Source organism: Sceloporus occidentalis, unplaced genomic scaffold, assembly GCF_023333645.1.
Source record: "Sceloporus occidentalis isolate IW3139 unplaced genomic scaffold, rSceOcc1.0.p SCAF_320, whole genome shotgun sequence".
NCBI lineage: Eukaryota > Metazoa > Chordata > Lepidosauria > Squamata > Phrynosomatidae > Sceloporus > Sceloporus occidentalis.
The window spans coordinates 66,394-92,272 of NW_028317300.1; the positions used below are offsets into that span (position 1 = coordinate 66,394).

The 25,879-nt window shown below is 40.4% G+C and overlaps 1 protein-coding gene across 1 annotated transcript; it reads right to left on the reverse strand.

The window, feature by feature from the left end:
- Positions 1-8,281: 8,281 nt before the first annotated feature.
- Positions 8,282-20,525, reverse strand: LOC149274807 (mitochondrial glutamate carrier 1-like). The gene is made up of 9 exons (XM_089505242.1): positions 20,506-20,525; positions 19,000-19,125; positions 17,270-17,325; positions 16,126-16,216; positions 12,454-12,569; positions 11,398-11,554; positions 10,647-10,801; positions 8,873-8,948; positions 8,282-8,435 (listed from the first exon to the last, which is right to left on the reverse strand). Exons 1-9 carry the CDS (start codon positions 20,523-20,525, stop codon positions 8,282-8,284), a joined length of 951 nt encoding a protein of 316 aa, XP_089361368.1.
- Positions 20,526-25,879: the final 5,354 nt, after the last annotated feature.

Sequence of the window (25,879 nt, forward strand, 5' to 3'; positions counted from 1 at the left end):
TTCAACATGGCACCTCATGGCTAAGAACTCTCTGAGGATCTGAAAAAAAGAATTGTTGCTCTACATAAAGATGGTCTAGGCTATAAGAAGATTGCCAAGACCCTAAAACTGAGCTGCAGCACGGTGGGTAAGACCATACAGCAGTTTCACAGGACAAGTTCCACTCAGAACAGGCCTCGCCATGGTCAACCAAAGAAGTTGAGTGCACATGCTCAGCGTCATATTCAGAGGTTGTCTTTGGGAAACAGACGTATAAGTCCTGCCAGCATTGCTGCAGAGGTTGAAGGGGTGGGGGGTCAGCCAGTCAGTGCTCAGATCAAACGCTGCCAACTGTATCATATTAGTCTGCATGGCTGTCGTCGCAGAAGGAAGCCTCTTCTAAAGATAATGCTCAAAAAGGCCCGCAAACAGTTTGCTGAAAACAAGCAGACTAAGGACATGGATTACTGGAACCATGTCCTATGGTCCGATGAGACCAAAATAAACTTATTTGGTTCAGATGGTGTCAAGCGTGTGTGGACGCAACCAGGTGAGGAGTACAAAGACAAGTGTGTCTTGCCTACAGTCAAGCATGGTGGTGGGAGTGTCATGGTCTGGACCTGCATGAGTGCTGCCGGCACTGGGGAGCTACAGTTCATTGAGGGAACCATGAATGCATGAACACATGTACTGTGACATACTGAAGCAGAGCATGATCCCCTCCCTTCAGAGACTGGGCCTCAGGCCAGTATTCCAACATGATAACGACCCTAAACACACCTCCAAGATGACCACTGCCTTGCTGAAGAAGTTGAGGGTAAAGGTGATGGACTGGCCAAACATGTCTCCAGACCTAAACCCTATTGAGTATCTGTGGGGCATCCTCAAACGGAAGGTGGGGGAGTGCAAGGTCTCTAACATCCACCAGCTCCGTGATGTCGTCATGGAGGAGTAAAATAGGACTCAGTGGCAACCTGTTAAGCTCTGGGTAACTCCATGCCCAAAAGGGTTACGGTAGTGCTGGAAAATAATGGTGGCCACACATAATATTGACACCTTGGACCCAATTTGGACATTTCCACTTAGGGGTGTACTCACTTTTGTTGTCAAAGTTTAGACATTAACCCCTTCAAGACCGGGACGTACCTGGTACTTCCTGGTCATACGTCACCGCCAGACCGGGACGTACCAGGTACGTCATCGATGATTATGCGCGATCCAGCGGCGCTATGAACGCTGGGATCGCGAGGGGCGGCTGCTACTGACCGCTGGGTGTCCCCAACGATCCGTAGCAGCCACTCCCCCTCAATTCCGTGCCCGTGATCGCTTTGAAGCGAACCACGAGCACGGAATTAAAATATTTTTAAAAAAACTGCGGTCTTCAAGGGAAGACGCAGTACGCAAACGCCAGTCCTGAAGGGGTTAATCGTTGTGTGTTGAGCTATTTTGAGGGGACAGCACATTTACACTGTTATACAGGCTGTACACTCACTACTTTACATTGTAGCAGAGTGTCATTTTGTCAGTGTTGTCACTTGAAAAGATATAATAAGATATTTACAAAAATGTGAGGGGTTTACTCACTTTTGTGAGATACTATATATATATATATATATATATATATATATATATATATATATTCTTATTGAGATTTCCTAATATAAGAAGTGTACTGATGAATCAATCTGCCACTTCAGAAATCCCCAGCCTGGCTCTGCGGGGGCACCATGGGTGTAGAATGGTGCCTTCCTTATGGACATGTGTATTTGCTACCTATACTATTGTTTCTTTACCATGATTATGGGTTACATGTACAGTCTATGTGGATGTATAACCAGTGATGTATTTAGGTTTTGTACTGCCCTAGGCCTGACTAAACTCACAAACCACCTTATCTTAATTTAGCCCCACCCCTTCCTGCCCAAGCCAGAAGCTCTTCCACTTTAAACTCCATCCCTTCCTCTTTTGGTTCCACCCCTTCTCTTCAAGATCATGTCAACTATACTAGAAAGATTGCACATGCTCATAATGCTTGAATTAGCACATGGTCAGTCCATAATGTTAGCATGATGTGTGTAACAGTAACCACATTCACACATCATTTGCGCCATACATACATACAGTGCCATCTCCCCCCCAAATAGCTTGTCTCTGACAGCTTAACAGTGTCATAATTAAGCCCAAACACTTAACAGTGCCATATTTGTGCCTAAACAATTTAACATTACCATCTTTGTTCCCAGTTTTCCAATGCCATGTATGTCCTCAAACAGCTTTCCAGTTGTCCAAAACAAACAGTGCCAACCTTCTCCATGCTTACACACTTATACATGCACATTCATGCTGACAAAAAAACATACAATAAGCACATACAAACACTTATACACTTTAACGTATACCTAGTTAAACATGCATACTCCCTTCCCCACTCCTTTTTTTCCCTCACCCGCAGCTTTCCCCCTGGCTATGAGCAACCTCACATTTAATCACCGGATCACTTAACCTTGCATTACTTGGCCCTGCTATGTTCGGGGGGACATCCGCCCCGGGTGCCACTCATCAGGGGGTGCCACATTAGCACACAGCTGCATCCGGGCCAGTCCAAAATTGTTCACAAAAGGCTAGTCTGATCTGAACGGGGCTTAGGGACAGCCCGCCCGTCTGCCAGTGTGGCATGATGAGGCACTTGGGTCGCCTCCCCCTCAAGTATGTCACTGCTCCCGATGCACTTCTGCAAAAGCGCAAAGCTTCAATGCACACCCTCTACATTGATTGGAGGAACAAGGAGAGGCTGTCCTAGTGGCTCCCCCTTTTTTTCCATGGCCGAGCAGCTGCATGCAAGTACAATGTCAAGTTTCAGATCAAGTAGTGTAAAGCACGCCGCCACTGGACTCTGATGGGCTAGTCAGGGTTGGGTGGATGCCAGGAAAACATTACCTGCCTGACTGCATTGGGCCAACTGTAAAGTTTGGTCGTAAGGGATAATGGTGTGGGACTATTTTTAAGGTTGGGCTAGGCCCCTTACTTCCATTGAAGGAAAATCTTACTGTTGCAGCATACCAACACATTTTGGACAATGCTATGCTTCCATCTCTAGGAACAGTTTGGGGAAGGCCCTTTTATATTCCAGCATTATTGTGCCCCAGAACACAAAGCAAGGTCCATAAAAACATAGTTGGATGAGCTTGGTGTGGGAGAACCTGAATGGTCAGCGCAGACCTTGACCTCAACTCCATCCAACAACTTTGGGATGAACTGGAACGCAGATTCCGATCCAGGCCTTCTCATCCAACATCAGTGCCTTACCTCCCAAATGCTCTACTGGATGAATGAGCAAAAATTCCCAGAGAAACACTCCAGCATCTTGTGGAACAGTGGAAAGCTGTTATACCAACTACATATTAATGTCTGTGTATTTAGAATGTGATATCATAAACATCCCTGTTGTTATAATGGTCAGGTGCCCCAATACTTCCCCTCTAATTCGTTTTTGCTATATAGGTATTGATTGGAGTGCATTCTCCTGCCATAGTTTGCATGTCTACAACATACTTTACCTAAAAAAATAGTCTAATGGTAAATTTAGAGCTTAATCTATGGAATTAACAGAAATAATATGTATTCTGTAGCTAAAGTGACAAAAGATTTGAGCACTTTGACACTTAGATCTATACAGTTTGATAATACAAATTTATATACATGTATTACATAATCTAAAAAGTTAACCAAAACACACTTAAGATGTAAGACCAGAATTGATAAAACAGAGTTATCATTTTATTTTTTGAACATGATAATACATCAAACAAAATTACAATCTATGTTTCTGTAAAACAATTTAAAATAACATTTTATGTATTGTTTTCAGAGCAGCATTTAAAATTACATTTCACCGTCAGCATAAAATACTATTCACAATGTGATAGATCACAAGTATAACACAAACGTTCAGATACATTAACATTGGGCCGAGATCTGAAGAGTGTACAAAAATGCTCAACATAAAGCACATATAAAGAAATACAAATCATAAAGAAACATAAGTGCCTGATTCAAATGGAATGTATTAGCCCCAGGGATGCATTATACATAATACAGATATCTGCATAATGTATATTGCAATCCCATATCCTTGGGATCCCAGCATAAATAGCGAATTCTACTCATAGATGATGCTTCATTTTATAATGTATAGTGTATACAGTATATTTGCTGTGTGTGTGAAGCTGCAATGTGTGAATAAAATAAGCAAAAAAATTGCTGGCAGCAGCCATCTTTCTGTGCTATTAGATCATGGCTGAGGTAGCCTGAACGCTCTAAGCACATGCAAAAAAATAGGGTTATGCATTTGGTTTTCCTAGGCAAAGGTCCATAAAGACATAGTTGGATAAGTTTGGTGTTGTTGGATGGAGTTGAGGTCAAGGTCTGCGTGGGCCATTCAAGTTCTTCTACACCAAACTCATCCAATTATGTCTTTGTGGACCTGTGATCAAAGAAATATAGAAACAGTGTTAAAGTGAATACCTATCACCTAATACTAATTTATTTTCTTGATGTCCACTTCTGGTTTGTGTCACCCTGTGATCCCTTAGCCTAACTGTAGTTCCCCTTTCTATTCTCCTTTACAGAAAAATCTGAGGTGCGATCATGCTGTATATGCTTGAGTTTTGAAGGTGCTTGTGTTTTAAAGGTACTTGTGCTCCTGCACAGAAAGATGCATGGTAAAGATTCAATAGTGTGTATATGGGAACTGTTTACTTTTTATGGTCATTTGACCTGGGGCATAATCTACTACTAAAATTAAGAGGTTACAAATGGTCATTGATCTGTCAGATTATACAACATTTACATGCAAATTGGATTTTATGATGTCCGTTTCAATAAACTGATAGCCAACAATAATGTAAAGTTAGTTCAATTGCAATAAATCAGCCTACATAATTTGGTTTAGTAACAATGGATATCTGGTGTACAGGGTATACTGTATTTAGTAATCTGATGTATGAATCTAAGGTACAGTCCCACCGCACTCATTAAAAGTGGCTAATTTGGTCCACAAATTAACAAACCGTGGTCACTAAAATGTTTTTGCCCCTTGGCATCCATAAAAAAATGGCTTCAAAAGCAACACTGGTTTTGTTCATTAATAATTTACAGTCTATTGTGCAATATGATTCAGACATATGATTTTTTTAGCAGTTACATAATAGGGCTGACCAATCATTATTTCAGAATCCAGGAGCATATAATTTGTGAATAATCCAATGATAATAACCCATTTAGTCTTAATTTTTTTGTGTCTACTACTATAAACAGGTAGAGATAAAGTTAAATATAAATTTCAAATACAACATTTTAATGTAATCCTTGTAAAAACAACTGGCCCACCTGCCATTTACAGCAGATGCAACGCCAGATTTTTGATTGCCTAAAGCAAGACGGGATAAAGATTTATGTACTTTTAGATTCAGGAGACGTTTCCCAACCAGTGTAGAAAAGTTTTTGTGCAAAAGAAATTATAAAAAATACTATTTTACACTTAAAAGTAAACCAGTTAAAAAAATCATAATTTTAAATGGTAGAGCGCTGCCAAATTCAGTTCTTCTGAGTTAAAAAAAATTTACCCAACATAACAAAAATAGGGATAAGCCTGTCTAATTTTGGTGTTAAATAGAAAAAGAATGGGTTGGGACGGATACAGGAACACACGGGATTCAGGGAACATCTAAGGACGGCTTTTCAGGAGGAGACCAGAGCTGTACGCTCTAAGCAGCGGCCTACGACATAATATTCATATGCATTGATATTCATAGAATTGCGACGTGTGAAATCAGTGTGGGGCTGGAGGTGACAAATGCATTCTCTTCACAGTACATAAATTAGCCACGAGCCAGCTCTGGCTAGCAGAGGCCTGTAGGCATTTCTGATTGGTCGTTCAGTGTCATGTGATTATACATGCCTTCCACTACATACCATTGTAAAAATACTGCATGACAAGATCATGTTATGTAAACTTGCATTACTTGATTGGCCAGATGGCTAAAATCATCCCATTGACCCTATATAATTGACCAATCTGGTCCCTCAATCCCATTTAACTCTTTTATGACTAAAGAGGTCCTAAAATTATAATCTTTGAGCATGTCTAACTATAAATAATATTTAGCCCTGGATTAATCCCACACTAAATAATAGACAACATATAGCAAGTGGATGCATCTCCCTCTTCTCATGCACAGGAAATATATCGAAATACAACCTCATCCTATCATACATGATTTCTTTTTATGGCATATTTGAAAACTTTTGAGGCTTTTTTTGCTAAACCTGTCAATGTTCTAATGTAATAAGGGCTCTGTTCGCCCTGCATAGCTTGGGTGACATAAGAAAGCTCAACAATTTAACTACATATTGTACAGAGCTAACCCCGGCCTAACTTGCTGGGGAGCTATCTTAATAATGCTAAATTAAGTTGCTAAATTGTATCCTTTAAACTTACTGTAAAACTCATGAAACTAATTTTATCAAAGTGTTAAGCATTTTTGGTTTAAAGGGACAATTTTATCCCATATTGGGATATTTTCTTTACCAAAACTAAGGTAATGCAGCCCAACATGTTCCCCTTTAAATCAAGAAAATGTATCTGATGCCAAATATGTTTTAAAAAAATAAATAAATATAATAAACTTTTCCATGATCCTAGAAAATGCACCTTCAGCTAATGATTGTAGCATGATAACCAAAAGTAGGGTTGCTATATTGGCCGTTATTTGAGGGACACAGGTACATTCACTGCCCTGCAGTATGTGGGGCGTATAAACGCACAAAATTGGAATCACTCATTTGTATGTTCCACAAAATGCAGGCATTACTTCACACACCCCTCTTCAGAAACATGTGAAGTGTATGTCTCCCAAAAAGAAATGGCCAGTATGGCAACCCCAACTAAAAGATATCCTAACTATGGGGGTCCCAATGGTCCCTCAATTTCTAAAAGGCATATCTGAGTGGTTTATACACACTGCTAACACACACACAACTGCTTCTGATACAGTACAATTGAAAATCTCACTTTCATAATACATCACATTATACCGCATATAAGACTGCAACACAATGTTGTGCCTATCTCTTGCCAAGCATGCAAGCCTATTCAGCTGTCTGGCCAGAGGCTGACTCCCCAACACGTCAGGTGTCCAAATCAGGGCACTTGTATTGGAGTAGGTACCATAAGTCACTGGTGTCCAAGGCATGGCCACCCGCCTTACCTGAAATTGCCTTTTGGCACTCAACTGTAGAGCATTGTCATGTGGAGCTACAATGGAGGTCTGTGCTACTGCCTGGGTCAGTCAGGGATATGAGATAATCTCCCCAACCAACCCATGATCCCCGCCGCTAACAAAAGTGGCACAGTGGGCAGCTACCCGGGTAAGAGGGACATTACCCAATAATAGGCCCAGTTAGCAATAGATCTGCGCATTCCCTCTTTAATAATAAAGACTGTGCCAACAAAACTCCTATAGAGGAAACATATATACATAAACACACAAATATATATGTCATATGTATGTATGTATCTATGTAATATCTATCTCACTTTTCTTACTCGCATACTGTATGTTTTTATATTTTAAAAAAAGAATAAAAAAATCCTGATTGATACTGTTTAAAATTGGAAATAAAACAATTAAAACAGTTAAAAAGGAATGAGAGAGAAAGAGAGACATACTAGTTATGTTACCGACAGTTCCAAAGAGACCCCACAATTGCTACATCTCATACCCTTTATATTAAATTATTTTATCAGACAGTCAGTATTTTGGTCTTCTATTGTGTTAAAGGTCCCATTGCAAAGGCCCAAGACACTGAAAGTCCAATATGGTCTAATGGGTCAATAAAATCCACTAAAATATTTCAAAGATGGCAGAATAGGCTTATATGTGTTGCAGTCTCTTGCAGCTTAAAAAAGGTTTCTGCCATCAGCAGGTAACCTTTGTTTAAAAAAAAAATCCTGCAAGCAATGCATTTAAATAGCTTGAACCTTCTATAATGATTATCTTTGCGTAGCAGCACTGCTTCTGCTTATTTCCATGGGCAGATAAAAGAAGCTGTGGCTTGCTTGAAGGTTCTGCAGCATATCACGATAGTTGTGGACCATACCACTGCACTGGGGGAAAATGGCTTTCATATCTACCTGTAATGGATGGGATGGGGCAGAGGCAATACTGGCAAAGTCAGCCAATAGCAAAATACCACTAAGGCCCCTAAAAAGCCAAGATGCAGGAGTTTTGGTGCAGTGACGTTAATCACGTCGAGAGGGTAAATATCCCAGGAGGAATTCACCAATTCCGATAAAATAGACCACCTGAGCAATGCCAAAGAGTGGAGCAATGACGAGAGCTCGGCAATATGCACCCTTCAAGAAGGCAGCAGGACCCTCACTCCTCCAGATCTTTCTACAGAGATGAAACATAAGATGCATACATGTTAACAGGTGAAAAAATGTATTAAAATCTATTATAATCCCTACACTGAATAGTATTATATTTGGTGTTCTGGTGAGCAGTCCAATATGGACATCGTTCAGAAAGTATATTTAAAGGGACACAATCGTGATTGTGCTTTAACTGTTGTGTAGCCCACCACTACTGTTGTGTAGCCCACCGCTGTTTACCAATACAATACAATTGTTTTATACAATACAGTTTTATAGGGAGGTTAATGGTAGACATAGCCAGAGTTTGTTAGACCCAAGCTTCCTATTGCTGACGACAAGCTATGATTCTTTAGCGGTGGGATAGAATGAGTACAGCTTGGGGTCTGTCCTGCCATACATGCATTTTTGGTGCCCCACAGTAGAGATACAGTAGACGTTGAGATTCAGAATCATTACCTGGCACAGTCTACAATTCCTGAGTATGTATCCTCATTGACTCCTCGTTGTAGTGATTGCAGTCTTGTTTTAATTACTGAAAAATATAAATTGTATAGGATTTGTTCATGTCTGATAAAATATGGCATTTTCAGTGAACTTGGACTATTAACTTATGAATATTTTTTTAAGCTTAAAAGGACAGTTCAACATCCCTGACAGCCTCGCTATAGAAGACTGCATGTTAAAGTACTCTGCAAGTCATTCTAACCCTCTTGAAGCAGCCAATCAGAAGCAGGAAAGGGGTAGACATTTAGCTGGGGGTGGGGAAAGGAGCAAATGCATATGGTGGAACTGTGCAGAATCCACTCCATGCATTTGCAGAAGTAACGCCATGAAAATTGATAGGAACCACACAGCTATCATTTGCATTAACCTGGATATGATGGCTGGAGCGTCCCTTTAAAACAGGGCTAACAGCTGAGCACTTGAGCCGGGTTTCAAAAATTAAAAAAAGAGGATACTCTAAAAATAAACTCATAAGAAAAGAGATATTTTAACATAAATATAATTAGAACCCTGCTGGGTTTCAATCAATCAGATGACACATGGCACGTGTACATTTCATCTATATACTTACTGGCGCTAGCACAGAGGTGAAAATGTAATACCGAAAAAGAAAATTATTGCCATCGGCATTCAAATAAAAATTGAATGGGACCGCACGTGTTCTGTACATGACACAATGAATTATGTCACAACTGCAAACAGAGAAGAAACCTGATTGTACGCGCAACTAATAGATATATATAGATAAAACTGGATATATTACATGAACTGCAATTTCGTTCCACACACGACATGTACACCATATACTTTTTCAGTAGTTTTCATGCTTATAACTATTTCACTACTTGAATGGTTTCATGGCAAAGGGACCAAAACTATAAAAGGGAATGGCTACCATATCAGCTTCCAAGTCGCACCTAATTTCACATGTTGCTGACCATCACCTATAAAGCATTTCCCTGCAGTACATGAGATCTTTAAACTTGATTAAGTGAATAATTTCCTTTTGCGTTTACAGATCCGACATACCGCAGGGTACCGTTATAGGCAAGAGCCAGCAACATGTAAAAATTCGATGTATCTGCTATGACAACCTTAGAAGACATCCCACTCAATAGAGTTGTGCAATTTGTAAAATTTAACAAAAATGTGGTATATAAAATAAAAAGTTACATTTATTGACCAGTTGTAAAATGCAACATTTTCGATCACCAAATAATCAAGACAGATAACTTCCGGTTACAATAATACACACTTGCAGCCTCATTGTAGGCTCATCAGAAACCGTGGCAATATCTAAAATCTGCTACTTTATTTTCTAGGATTTAGTTTACAAATTAGGTGAGGTAGGGACGGAAATTACGGAATGTATCATACTGTCTTTAGGTCAGGGACATTAAGAAGGACATGGGCTCTTTGTGAGATAATTATTGCTCATCTGTAGTTTAAATAGGAATCCCTTGTTTTTTTGTCTTGATGAATAGGCCGTCTAGAATTTTGTTATTTAAAAAATGACCATTAAAAGTTTTATTGCTATTTGCTCCTTTACTACATTTTTGTTATACATAAACCTATAGATACCATAGTTAAAGGAGCACTACTAGATATATTTTTCATGATGATAAATGCACATTTTCTTTTGGGTGATGACATCACATTCCAAGTCACATGGAAGCGGTATCATCGTGTTTTCATTAGAGAAAACCCCACTCTTCTGAAGCCTTACCATCACAGGGATTGACGGCCACAGCAGCGGTACTTCCAGCTGCACATCCCGCCAGGAAGGACACAAAGAACGGTGACTTCTCATCTGGCGTCTTCTGCCCCAGCTTGTTCAAGTTGGCAAAGAGAGGAAAATATATAATGGAGAAGGGCACGTCCCTGTTAGATGACAGCGCAGACAGAGAGGTGAGGAGAGGAAACACAGAGAAAAAGAAGCTTATGAATTCAGCGACATTACATTTTACTTATGGAGCACTAGCATTTTTATAGTGTTAATAAGAATGGAATGAGGCCATATTCACCTGGATGGAAATCTGTACCACGTCTAATATATGTATCTGAAAATAGGAATAGAAAACCAAACCGCCAGTGGCAAGAATCGACAATTTATGGTCAACGTTTCACATGATGTGGCTGGAGTTTCTGGGACTTTCGGTATTTTACAAATTGAGGGCATGTATCTCCCTTCAGGAGATGATAATACGTAGCGGTATAGGTGAAAGTTGGATTTACTTAACTAGTTGGATATATGAGGATTTGTTTTTATTGAATCACACATATATATATATATCTGTATCAGCAGTTTAGTTATTTGCTGCAAATTGTACCACATTATATACTCACGGCTACTATAATGTCTACTATTACAAAACCATTACGACATAATATTCCATTGATTCAATTTTCAGCTATTTTCAATTATTTGCAGCAAGATACAGAAACACTGATTCATGATAGACATGGTCCATCCTCACCTTAGCAGTGTGGCCCCCAGGCCCTTGTATAGCCCAGCTATCCCTTTGCTCTTCAGCAGCTCTCGTGAGATTTGGATAGCTGTGGGCCGCCGAGGGACAGATTGTGCTGCAGCACTGGACGGCCCTTCCTGAGCTGCCATGAGCTTCCTCTGAGCAGCTGCCAAAACAAATGGGGACTCAGTATTACTATACAGTGCAGTATTATCATTAAAGACCATGTACACAGCAAACTGGAAATTACAGGTTCAGCTATGGTGTCACACTTATGGTGTCACACTACCGTATTTGCTTGAATATAAGACTACCCTGATTATAAGACGACCCCCCAAAATCTGAATATTAATTTATGAAAAAAAAGAAAAAGCCTGAATATAAGACGACCCTGTAGGAAAAAAAGTTTTACCAGTAAATGTTAATTCATGTAAACTATGTGAACAATTTTTTTAATAAAAGCTATGATTGAGAAAAATATTTTGTTTTTATTTCCTTTTTTTCAACCAGTTATGCACATCTACCCCCTGGCTTGCCTTATACCCCCTATATGCAACTGTGCCCCATGATATGCCTTTTGACCCCCTATGTGCCACTCTGCCTCCAGAATTGCCTTTAGGGGCTTAAAAAGCATATTATGGGGCAGAGTGGCATATAGGGAGGTATAAGGCATTTCAGGAGGCAGAGTGGCGTATAGAGGGTTAAAGGGCATTTCTGGAGGCAGAGTGGCATTAAGGGGGTTAAAAGGCATTTCACAGAGCACTCTGCCTCCAGAAATGCCTTATGCCCCCCCATTTAACACTCCCTCCCCCTTCCTCCTCCAAACTTACTGGTGCTTCTACACGCTGCCCGGACTAAGCACCGGGGACTCAGAAGTACCGGTATGTGGGGGGGGGCAGGAGGATCCAGGTCCCCTGCATCGCTGCGGGGGATCTGGATCTTAGTCTCATAGTCAGACCTAGTTGAGGTCTGATTATAAGACGACCCTGATGACTGGAAAAAACCTTGTCTTATAATCGAGCAAATATGGTAATATAAATCAGATACGATGTTTGTATGTATTACCCAGTCTCCCTGCATCCTGGAGCTGGATTTTCAGCATCTCCATTGGGGTGGTGACAATGACCTGGCAGGTCCCTGCACCACAACCAGCCAGCATCTCCTTCACTAACGTCAGCTTCCTGTTCAGAGGACAAAAACATTAGCCAGGGGAAATACTGTGTCATGTTATAGCCGTTTGAGCCCAAAAGAAGATGGAGTCTTTAGTCAAAGTTCAACTTTAACTGGGCTTACACAGAGAAACATATAAGGTACATATGCTTTAGTGGCCACAGGAGCCTCTTCTCTAAAGAAGAGACCTCTGATGTCCCAAAATGTAACTTTACATCTTCTTCTGTGTGGGCCCAAAACAAAGGAATCAACTCGACTTTACTAATATGGACAGAAAAGTATCACAAACAAAATAAGCTAAAGGACTATGTATTTTTTTTATTTGGACATCAATATTTTTTCAACAGCATCTTAAAAGAAACAACCTGAGGGGTTTAACCCATTGATGGGGTCAGTGGGCTATGGAAAAGCTATTCAGCTCGGAACCCAACACCATCTGTGACACTCCAAAACTATATTCTCCAGAAAGCAAAAGGGCCCCAAATGGTCATATTTATTTGGTATGATACCCTTGAAGATATCCGAGTCTTGGCTGGACATGGTTCCAAATGCTATTTGTATGGAAAGGGAAAAGCCCAGAAAATTGTTAGCACAAAAATGCATAGAGGACTAGGAAAATGGTAAAGTAATCTTTCAGATTATTATAGCAGGTACAAAATGGCAAAAATATCTGATTCTGTTTCTAAGCCTGTTTCCCTTATTTTCTCCTCCTTTCTTTTGTATAGAGTATATCCAGATGATCAAACATCTTTAGTAAAGATCTAGGATGCCTGCACCACATGAAGCACTTTTCTAATGGGAGCCTACTGTGTACATTCCAATAGGGTATAGAAAAGAATATATAGAAAAGAATGTTTGACGGCAGGATGTCTGCCAGATGAAAACAAACTATAAAACAACATAAAACAGTAACATGCCAAACGAGAGGTAAAGCGTAGGAGGAAGCGTTACAGGAAATGGTTATATGAGCCAATAGGAGGGGCGGCTATTTATATGGAGTAAAATATTATATTGAATCATGCTTTACTGGGCAATGCTTTCATTTCCTACTGGAAATGCGGATTTTCAGCATTGTACGAACATGAATAAAAGCGTAGATGCTAAATATAGCGCATGCTGTCACAGCATTATTCCCGGAGCACAGAGTAAGAATTAATGCTGTAATCATGCGGCCCGTAGTGCTGGCCGCGTCCTCACGACTGTCCTGTCTCCGAGTTATTTGTGGATTAGGGGAATTAGCGGCAGACCCGTGGTTAAAGCAGTGTTGGTGCATTAAACCCATGGACACTGCATTAACCCATTGCAGCAAACAGGCCCATAAGGGCAGAGCTCCAATCTCTCAGGTTACAAACATAAACCTCAGGGAAATCAGCAGATAAAGCAGAATTCATGATTTTTACCCTAAGGAGACAATTTTGTCTATATTTGGCATTGGTGGACTAGAAACCTCAGAAACTGGAGGAGTTTGGGGAGCTACACATAGATTAACTCAGATTACAAGGGCAATGTTGTGATGCCATGCATGGGACTAGACATTACATAGAATTTGAAGACTCCCCCTCCCTATTTGTTCTGTCCATTGATTGGACTTTGGATATGTCTTGGGTGGAACAGAAATCTGGTTATTTTGAACCCAAGTTTAAATTCCTCTACCACTCCTGCTGGGAGTCTATCACCCTCTTAATCAAGGAAAACATCCTTACATTACATCCAAGCCTCTAACCCTGAGAATGCCCCTTATCAGTGCCTGATATTGAGTACATTGAGCAGATAACAGCATTCTCAAAAAACTGAGACACTGGCCAGAAAAGCTGGACTTGACCATGTTGTCAAGACCGCTGGCAACTATGCTCTGCTTTTTATTTACACAGATGCAATACTCCATATGAACAGCAGGGGGGGCACTAACTCAAGTCTCAGCAAATCTTGACAACCACATCCTGTTAAATTTTCTGTGTTTCTGCCATTTCAGGGTTTCTGCTTGTTTTATTATATTCAGTCTCATTACAAGAAACTGCGACTCTAAAAACAAAACAAAAGAGATAGTTTTTTTTTAACACTTAGGCACTTATATACTTAGGAACAGTATATGTGGTCTTTGATGGCTATCTGGTAATCCAGTGCATGGTTAGGCTGCTGTAGCCCATGTGTCAGCGCACAGCTGGCCAAGATGATAGGATTTGTAGCGTTAGGCAGCTGAAGGGCTGCAGTCCAGTACTAGCGAGCTACGGACTGGAGCCGTTTTGACAAAGAAATTAAGAGGTTAATCTGTGTCCCTCTCCAAGTTTCTCTCTAACACACTCGGTTCCAAATGACCACATCCGCAGCAGATCACAGCCAGCACAGCATGTTATTTCCTGATTCCACAGCAAAACGCGCAGGAGCAAACGACGATCTAAAATTCACACTCATCTCTGATACTTACCTGCAGAATTGCTCTTCCACGCAAACTTTGTATTCCTGCTCTCTTCTTCATGAGTGTCAGTGGGATTATCTCTTTTAATTAAACCTTTTACTGTATTAATGTTTTCACTTCTACACTTTCATGAAAATGATCTCCCTCAGACTCCGCGTTAGGAGCCTCGCCACGTGCATAGAATGTCATGGGCTTAAAGGGAAACTCCGGTGATTGTATGCGTTTAATGCATATGGTAGCCGAGAGGTCCCTTTAAATTTAAAAGGTATGGGGTATTATGCATTTGCCCAGACCCTCACTATTTTCCATGCAGGAGATGCGTCTGGCCGAACACATTAACTTGCATGGACCAATCTACTCTAGTGCTGGCTGAGACCCTCCTGCATATGTGCGGAAAGCCACTGTTATTATTAAAACCCCAAGGCCAGTGCTATAAAAAAAAGTGCAAATATGTGTCCATTAAGGGCCACAATGGACACATATTTACCACGGCCATTTTCAGTGATTAAAAATGAAACAGAATATTTGTTGGCTGATTCAAGGAGCCAATCAGTAGCCAGAATTATCAGACAATGTAAAAGATGGATAGTTGAACCTCCAGAGCTGCAGCTTCTGCTAAAGGCAAGTCATTTCATTTTATTTTTCATATTAATAGTTATAAACACAGCAACATGGAATTTGACCATATGATAAGAACCATTGGCCATCTAGTCTGCCCATTTTCCTGATGTAAAGACTCAGACCTTAATCAGTACCTCATCAGTAATCTTGTTTCAGATTCGGGATAGTTTTATGCCTATCCCGTGCATTTTAAAAATCCCTCACTGTATTAAACTCTACCACTTCTGCTGGGAGACTGTTTCACCTATCTACCACCCTCTCGGTAGAATAAAAAATAAAGCATGTTTTTCTTCTTTAGTGGGGCTGTCGGGGATAGTAAATCAATGGGTGTTAGCTCTGCCACATTCCTACAGAAGTAGTGTTCAACTAAAGGTGTTAAGGGCTGCAAACAGGTCACAATGTTTGATTATCCCAACATGAACACAAACACCTAAATTACAAATTGATTAATTCAGCCTAAGACTTTGGGGCAAAAACCCTTAGTTTCCTACTATTAATTTTCATTGGCTTCAGATTGTTTTTATACTTACCCATCTTTAGACAGGGTCTGCCTGAAGAAATCATTAGCAGCTAGTTTAATGGCCTTCTCTGGTGTGACAAGAGTTAAATTCACCGCAGCACCTATGAAGAGTTAACAAGAGCAGCCTTTAATTTGTTCAGTAAGAGATGTATATACATTAATATACCCTATGTATTTACCGTATGGTGTACTACAGTATACTATAGATTCACGCGATTACTCTACCACTAGCCATGTACACATTTCTTTTCAGTTTTAAGCCCCACTATTCGTATACGGTTGGTTATTTCGCTCCGACACACTGTGTTTAACGTGCAAAGAAAACCGTTTGCTGTAGGTGCTTCCATTTTTAACTAGCTGAATGCTGGTGGATTTGCTCAATCTGGAAAAGCCGTCGTATCCGCTCGGTGCCTTGCCTTACTATAACCTTCAAATGTTATGAAGCCTGTAAGGTATATTTCATTATGCGCTTTGTTTGAATTTAAACATGCTACAGATAGTGTGGACGATAGATAGCGTTAAGTATATTTCCTTAGTAAAGAACAAGCCTTGGAAAATATGTTTGCGAGCAGCAGCGAGTTGGCCCAGGGTGCAGGGGGCAAAAACCCCCCAGGCCGGTCTTAAATTCTGGTCCAGAAGTAAGGCTCCTTTCAAGGTAAAGTGGCAAGGGAGTGAGTGAGAGTGTAAGGGAGTATGTATGTGTGTGTGTTTGGATGTTAGAGCGAGTATGTGTGAGTATGTGTGTTAGCGTGAGTGTGTATAACTGTGATAGTGTGTGGAAATGCATGTGCTTGTTTGTATGTTAGTTACCAGGGGAAGCCAATGGGGGCCAGCTGGTTAAACCCAACCCCGGGCCAGAAAGTGCAAGTCTTCCCTGTTTGAGACCCAAAATACACTTCTGTATCTTTTTCTCCTTCTTGCATTAGACACACTGGAGAAAAAGGTAAAAAATGAAGCATTTCTCATACATGGATATTCTGTGCCCTTACTGCAGCCACCCAATCCACAGCTCACGACTCCCAGTGTCTTACTGGATATTGTAAAGTTTGTGCTCTCTATTTAACAAGTATATGTCTAAAAAGTGCATTTTAGTATTTGCTTTTTTTATATTTATGGATTCACATGGAAACACCTAGAATCAAGTATTTACTCACCTCTATACATGCCAAAGTACCCTTCTGAACGTATAGTTTTAATGAGACAATCAGACCTAAAAAACAAAATGAAACACAACCTTTTAGCAGATATATTTTAGCTGAAAAACAGTCCGAATGTATAATGTTACTCGTCTTCTATGTGATCATACTCAAAATTATTAGAATCTGAATGAAAGATATATGAATTTATGCCAATTATTGTCAATGTTCCTACATGAAACACAAATGTAACTTTTTTATTTCAAAACATGATGAGTTTCTTGTTTACAGGGGAAACGGTATGATGCATAATATACTTTTTTTATACAGAATACAGTCAGTCTCTGCCGTATATTCAGGTTTTGTAACAAGGTTTAAAACAATAACGAACCCATGTGACGCATATCGGCTAACGACAGAATCAAACGCTGCAAACAATAGGCACCTATTAACAGGTAATGTGTGATCACTTATTGTATTTCCATGTTTCTTCTTCATTAACATAGAATTTTAAGGCAGATAGTAACCAATCAGCCCATCTGCCCGTTATTATTAATGTAAAGACTTACTACTTGGTCTTGTCTTAAGAATAGATTTATTTCTATTTAATGTGTTAGCCTCTGCCATTTCTGCTGGGAGGCTGTCCAACTTATCTACCATCCTCTCAGTAAGGCAACCTTGGCATGTAAGCCTCTAACCCTCTAGATTATGACCTATTGTTCTAACATAAATCAACTGCCCTGGTGTGCTCTGTAAACTACTTTTAGGTATTTAGATGTTTCTATCATATCCCTTTGCTGTCTCTTCTCTCCTCATGTCACGTAACAAGTTCTCTTCCAGTAGTGTAAGGGAACGGGTAAAGGGTTAAGTCTTATTTGCGTAATAATGTGAGGCCCAGTATGTGTTATCATAGCCTCTGCAAAGTCAGCATCAGTGTGGTCTGAGCATGAGATGACTTCTCCTTTAGAACTTCAAGGACATTGCAGAGGTCAATGTGTGGGAGCGGTGGGGACTCGTACTCCTTTCTCACATACAATCTAAAATCCTTTGGTATATTCAACAAACAGATGTTAACAACCAAAAGAAGCAGTGATAATACAGAACAATGATTTGAACATCGGGGTATAAGAAATGAAACTGTAGAACTTACACACTAAACATTCTAGAATACATCACACATCGAACGCATGATGGATGGATGTTTAAACAGTTCATTTGTATTATATTATTATTATAATTATTACATGACCATTTGTACTGTGAGAACCATAAGAGAGAACATTTTTTACAAAATAATAAAAGTGGATCAGCAAGGACATTCCATCCGTTGCTATGGTGATTGCACCGATTTTACAACCTAAATTGCACATTTTGTATAAACCATCTGTCCGTTTTTGGATCACTGTATTATTAGAAGGAAGAACAGAGTTAAAACTATTCCATGTTTTTGCTCAGCAGCAGTCTAGTGAATATTAAAGTACTTATTAAAGTCTGTTAATATGCATTCACTAAACATGTATTGGAAAAACACCTTAGGAGATGCTGCAGCTCCAGATCTGTGGTGCGTGGCCCCTGCATTGTCTGATTTTTGTGCCACTCAAGGGCAAGTAAGCGCTCCCACTCAAGTTAATGACAATGCTTTCTGCACATCCACACAGGGGTCTCATTAAACCACCTTTAACTATTATACGAGCCACAGCTGGATGGCTGTTATCACAAATGGGCAGTGGAAAGCACGAGATACTTACATGCTGGTGTACATACGTTGGCCATTTTGCTGGTTTTGTAGTCGCGTTTTGGCCAAGTCAATGGGAAAGACACAGGTTACCCCAATCAGTCCGGCTATTCCTCCATTTATAAGCTTGGCGGGCAAACTGCAAACAACAACAAAATGATAGATGCTAAAACTAGCTGTTTTCATATGAGACAGCCTAAAATGAAATGTTTTATTTTATTACATTACTAGATGTTAGATATTTTAGGCTTTTGTAGCAGCCATGTCAATAATTTCCAGATTTAAGCTGAATTAATTCAGTACAACTAACAAGGCTTCATTTTCAGTATTTGCAGTGGTGTTAATCATCCCTTAGAATCTGTTTTGGGGTTTTTTCACCAAGGCTTATTAACCCCTTCGGCCTTACAGGCCCCGCAAACAAAATAATATCTTCTGGATCTTAAACGGTCTAACCTTTCTCATTCGCCGTATGCGTGACACATCTGTTGCAGGTTACGAACCTTGGAATCTGTTCCTAGAAAGCAATTAACTAACTGTCTAAGATTAATAGTTACTAAGTCAGGAATCTATCCCCACCTACACCCTTCTCTGGTACTAGGGTTCAGCAAAATGCACCGAATGATGTATAGCTCCCTTTTTATACGTTTGTATAATGGAGCACCAATACTATATATTCCACGTGAGCCAGAGGCAGGCTGGCGATTGCCCCCCATGCCGGTCCAAAATTATTTAAAAAAAATGAGCTCGCATACTGGCCATTTGTAAACAAATTTAGACGGGCTTTGAAAGTGAGGTTGTTGGCACAGTGTACGAGTAGCCACAGAGAATGCTGCCAATGAGGTAAGGGATCGAGTGGGTAAGTGAGGGAGTATTTATAAATGTATGTATGTTAGAATGATATTGTATGTATAAGTGTGTGTGCGTTAACATGCACGTGTAAGCATCTATGTTTTAGTACGGATGTGTATGTATTTGTGTGCTAGCATTGATGTGTATGTGTACGTGCTTGGGTGTTAGCATGAATGTGTAAAGTGTATATTAGCGAGTATGAGCAAGTGTATGTCAGTGTAAGTATGTGTATGTGTTTAAGCATGAATGTGTAAGTATGTGTACATAAGTGTCCCAGTGCGTATGTTAGGGGACAGGGGGCTGACTGGGCCATTTGGTTTTACCTGCTCCCCAGGCCAGAAGGTAAACCCCTGACGTAAGCTGACCAGAAATGAAACGTAATTAAATGAATTCAATTATTTTAAGTAGTATTGCATTCTAATAGTAGTTCTTTACCTCTTACATGGAAGCATTCCTGATATACAGAACAGATGCCTCTGCATGTTTGGCTGCATACATTACTGTTTGATTACAGTGGTTTGAAGTATTCCGCAGCAAAAATACATTAAGAAAACGGAGGTAGATACAGCAGAAATGTTTATTCTCACTGTGCGCACACACAGACACACATACAGACACACACACAGACACGCAGACACTATCATGCCTGGAATCCCTACAATGCATTTACCTGATTTGTTTATCAGCCATTTAATTGCAAGCAGACCCAGATATATGTCGCAGCTCCTCCTGTAATTAAGGCTTCTTCTCTCTCTGCTCTGATGGCTCCTGGGAAGACAAAGCAGAAAGAGGTCATTCATACCCATAAAGCAAACCTTCTTAGTCCCGCTATTGGCGTTACCTGAAGACTTTGCTCAAGCAATGCCTTCACGGGGGAAACCCCTCCTCTCTCACCATAGATAGAATTTTCCAGACTTCTTTAATAACCCTTTAAGTGCCAGGGGACGCTTGCAAAATAACATTTTCCACGGTGTAAATAATTCAACGTTAGAACGTAAAATCACAAAGACACGTTAGAGATTAAAACATCTGCGCCATGTTCCGGTTCATTTTTTAGTCAAATCATACATTTTAAAAGAGTAACAAGGTAGATATTTTTAAACAGCTTGGTAATTAACAAATGTAATCCTTTGGTAGTCAGGGGGAGTTTACCTAATTCTGAAAAGACAATATATGTACAAAGAATTAGGTCAGACAGCTAACCATTAATTTTATAATAGAAATACATCGTTTTTGACGGCAGCTAATGGCGCTACTAGTTTTCTGCTTCAAACATTGTTGGGCCCTTGGATTTATCTTAAGGCCGGTATAGAGTCATGTGTATCAGGTGCGTGTTTAATGATATTATTCATTGTTTCATAGCAGGAGATACTTCTAATTCTAATACGAGAAAGATTATTTCAACTACAGGAGAAATAGCAGGTGTCAGAGGGTTGTTTCAACGAAGGGGTTATTTCTTAATCGAGAGAATGTCACTTCTTTGTCACGTGTTTATTAAGCAAACAGATTGTATGTTATGTGCTCCAGTGTGGGCTGGGGGGGGGCGTGATAAAGCTAACATCACGCTCTTGGCCATGTTATAATTATGTGTATAAAGGAGCAGGGCCGGCCCAAGGCAAAATGCCGCCCTCCCCCCTTATCTACCCTTCCTCTCCCTCCGCCCCCCCCCCTTGTACTTACCTTTCAGCAGTCCTGCGGCGAGTCTCCCTGTTCGGTCTCGGTGCCGGCTTGTAATGCTGAGCGCCGGAAATCTTCCGGCACTCAGCATTACAAGCCGGCACCGAGACCGAACAGGGAGACTCGCCGCAGAGGAGAGAGGGGCGCCGAGCGGGTACTGACAGCTTGGTAAGCGAAAACCACTCGCGCCCCTTTCTCTCTTTCGCTTTTTTAAAAAAAAAAAAGGGGCTTGGGGTGGCAAAGTGCCGCCCCTTCAAAAGTGCCGCCTGGAGCGGTTGCCCCCACTCGGCTCCATTGTCGGGCCGGCCCTGTAAAGGAGATGATCGGAACAATGTAGCACTGTGACAGATGCCCCACACTGGCCAAAGAGAAGGTTGAAGACAGCAAGCATAATGACAGATGTCAGGGAGCAGAGTCAAGGACATCAGGAATTAAACTCAGTCATATGATCCGAATAAATATATCGCATGCCGTGGTATATACACACATATAACATTGAAGAAAAAACGTATGTGTATAAAATGTCTTAAATAGGGGGAAAAAGGAGTATTGCAGGATTCTATAGGGTATACAGATATATTCTCGGCATTTCCCATATTACACGGAAATTTAATACGGTTATAGAAATTTGTACACATTTCCCAAATATGTCCTGAATTTCTAAAGTAATAGTATAAAAAAATTAAAAGGTGACTGGTAATTACGACTCATGTGGTAACTGTTTTTTTGGGGGGGGGTTATCATTCGGTGTAAAATTTTTCAGCAAATGAAATGTATTTTGGCATGGGAGGCAGCAGAACGCCAATAGTAAAACCTCAGCCATTTGGCTGCAACTGAGTTACTGTTACTGAAACACTGGGGAGGATATGGAAGCAGGTTTATGATTGGCTTCTCACTCCCCTAACTTACAGTAGGCGTAGCCTGTAGTCAAGGAAACACATTGATTGAAACTGTGGGGAAGTTTTGTCCCTTCCTGTTCAATTAACCCCACCAGTGCCAGACAAACAGCAAGCTCTGTTAAAGGCAGTAATGGTGTTGGGCAATTGCATGCGGTTATTGGGACTGCAGTCTGAATCCAGTTTCATAAATATGGATGATTATAGAGCATGTTGCTTTATGGCACATTCTGATAGTTTTTTAGTTTCCAGCTGTTGTTCAGCTGCAACCCCCCACCCCATTAAGTAATATTGATGGGCTTGAGGAGATGGGAACAGTTTTCAGATCATAATTGTTTTAACCTGGATGTTACAGAGAAGTCTGATCCAAATCAGTGCCACACGCCATTTTGAAAAACACATATGTGCTCCAGAAACCATCAACCAGATTAATGTAAAAAAAACAAAAAAAAAAAAACAGGCTTAAGTACTAAAGTGTCTGCAAGGACAAGATGCCCATTGGAGCAAGAGATGGTTTGATTGCGCAATGCATCCTAAACGTACACATTACACGTGATTAAAAAACACCCCACAAATTACTGTACAACACAAAATGAATAGCCAACCTTTCAATATTTGGAAGAGGCATATTTTGGGTTTTGTGGTTATAGCCAGGGATCCACCTAGAGATAAGCTGAACAGATGTCTCACTGTGTTAACTATAAAAAACGAAGGGCCGTCGGGAATGCACGGTGCGTTGTAAATGTAGTATGGTGATTTTTTCAGATCATCGCAACTCACTGTTATATTATAGCTGGGGTAAAAAAATAGCTTCAGTCCAATAGCCTGCTCGGCCAGTACTAGACGGTCCAGGGATGGGTGCAATGTAAGGAGGTTTTACTTTACCAAGAAGGTTGCGGCCAGTAAAAATCATGAATCAGAGGATTTCCCCTGAATGGGCAACTTTGCTGTGAAAACGGGTGAAGTCTGTGTACAACAAATATTTCTATAAAAATTAAAAACACTTTTCCCACAATTTCTATACACATTATTATTTGGGTTACTGCCGCGGGGCCTGAGTGTATTCTGGAAAAAGCACCTAGCATTCTGAACTGGTGGAAAATTGGAATAGTGGATGGTCTCAAATGGGGGCTGTGTCATCCATAGAGGGCCATCTGAGAAAAAAGAAGGAACAAGAAGATATCTGGCCAAATGACTCACAAGAGAGAGCACACTTAATACACACGGGTGTTCATGGGCAAGGTGTTCACTGACCACAACGCACAAATCCTAGATGTTAAAATATATCCAACAGAAAGTACAATGCATGGAGATGAAAATATATCCAGGCTCAGAATTTGTCAGAAAAGCAAAAAAAAACAGTATTCCACCCGTATCACGAACCATCCCTGTATAGTGTTTTCTCCAGCTTCAGCTAAACTAGTACCAGTATTTACTCCTTTGGCAGAATATCTGAGGACTGACACTAGGAATTACGGAGCACAAGAAGAAATGAGTGATATTAGATCGTTAATCTCAATACATTCCTAACTATCAGATAATGTAAAATACAAAAGTAGATAATACACTATGATACATCTACTGTCTAGACTTGCCGTTAACACAAGGAAACAGTAGCTATGGAAACCTCCTCCTTAGCATCTGGTACCCAAGAGCATCCTCACTTTTTCCCAGTGAGTCAATATGGAATGAGAAGAAACTAGCTAGGAAATGAGATCCAAATCTGTGTGTATATAACAAGTGTTATATCTCGCATTCATTCTGTGCTAACGGGATGATCTTTACATTACTGTCAATGGACACACTGTGGGTGTTGGTATTCAGGTCTACAATGTGACTCCCTGGGGCTGCAAAGAATGGCAGCAAACATAATCTGATTGTTTTTTTCTAAAACCAGCCCATCGCTCTATTGCTGTCAGTTTAAACAAATCCAGCCCCACATATGTACATGTATGTAGCTTCAGTCATGCAAAATGACAAAATGAGGATCCAGCTAGAGCAGTATTGTGTTACATATTGGGTTACATTGCAGGCAGCAGCCAAATGAAAAAACTATTAAAAATGCTGGTCTTCAATTAATTCCTTAAATGGAAATAGTTACCAGTGTAGCTTTATTTAAAATAATAATTATAATAATTGGGCTTTTGTAATACTGAGATTTGAGGCAAAAGGTGACAGCGCTAGCATATTAATTATCTTGCCTTCTTTCATCTTTTAATGCAGAGGAATAATCATCAAAAAATAAAGGTAAAAAAAAGGTTGCCGTTTCCATTAGTTTAGAATACTTGTCTATAAAAAACTATCCGGTATGATAAATATTTATGATTTTATACAGATATACAGTATAACATTTAAAAGAATATATATAATAACACAATATATCATGGACATGGCAGCGTCATCAGAGGCTGGAATTCATACTGAAAATATAAGAATCTTCAATGCAGAGTTCTGCACATTTCATGAAAAGGGCTGGGGGAGGTTACGGGTTTCCATTCAATATTCTTCCTCTGACACCTCTAGTCCCTTGGGGAAGATATAAATATATGTCCCCTCTGTCATCTTGTAATCCTGCCTGTGATTGGTTCGCATGATCTTAGATGAAGCCACACATGCACAGGTGGGGGTGAGCTTGTGACACAGCAGCTCCCTGTTTGACAAATGTGGGTCATATAACAAACACAAGAATATTTTTCTCTCCAGCTGTGCGCGGAGAGCTGTGATGTCTGCAACACTTTTCAGAGACATAATATCCACATATGTATACATACTTTTCATGTGGCAAATATCGTATACAGCTGTGTCCTATACATTTATGAAATCTTTGGCTTAAAAAAAGAATGTTGGTCTACATGAGGTCCTCAAGTGTTTGCGTGACTATAATGCACAGCACCCAGTATCTCGGGGATATTGGCTATGAATTGCAGGAAATACGAGATGGAAGGCAGTGCATTAAAAAGCTTGAAGGTTGGATGTGATTAAGGATCTATAGTATGTCCTTCACTCTACAATCAATAATGTATGACCTTCTCGACTAGTGACTATTTCTAGAAATATAAGAATATATTGGGGACTCATATGCTGAGGTGTCACCCTAGTCTTCATGGTCTACACAATAGGGCCCTCAGGACCCTCGGTTTAATGTAATGGCCAAGGCTTGGAAATTGCTCTTTGATCTTGTTGCCCAGCTTTGAAGAATAATGTTGACTGGATAGGTGGGAGGCTCCGGGGATTTTAGTTGCAAGCAGTCAGAAACTCATCATATTTTCTTGGAAAATCTTATCTACACTCGCTTTGTTGACTAGTCAAATGGAAGGAACTGAGCCTGCAGAAGACTGCTCGCGCGCGGCGGCTTCCTGTCACAATCACCCCTTCGTTCGCTCGCGGCAGCTTCCTAGTACCCCGTTCTCCCCTTCGTTGCCGCACGCGCACGTGCAGAAGACTGCTCGCGCGTGGCGGTTTCCAGGGGAA

What these genes read in the sequence shown, in the direction of transcription:
- LOC149274807 (XM_089505242.1), bottom strand. Translation starts at nt 20,525, where the DNA reads ATGGCTGATAAACAAATCAG. An exon ending in CAGACCCTGTCTAAAGATGG is followed by an intron (nt 12,570 to 16,125) that starts GTAAGTATAAAA and finishes TCCTCTGAACAG; the next exon opens with GAAGCTGACGTTAGTGAAGG. An exon ending in CTGGGGGCCACACTGCTAAG is followed by an intron (nt 10,802 to 11,397) that starts GTGAGGATGGAC and finishes GTCATCTAACAG; the next exon opens with GGACGTGCCCTTCTCCATTA.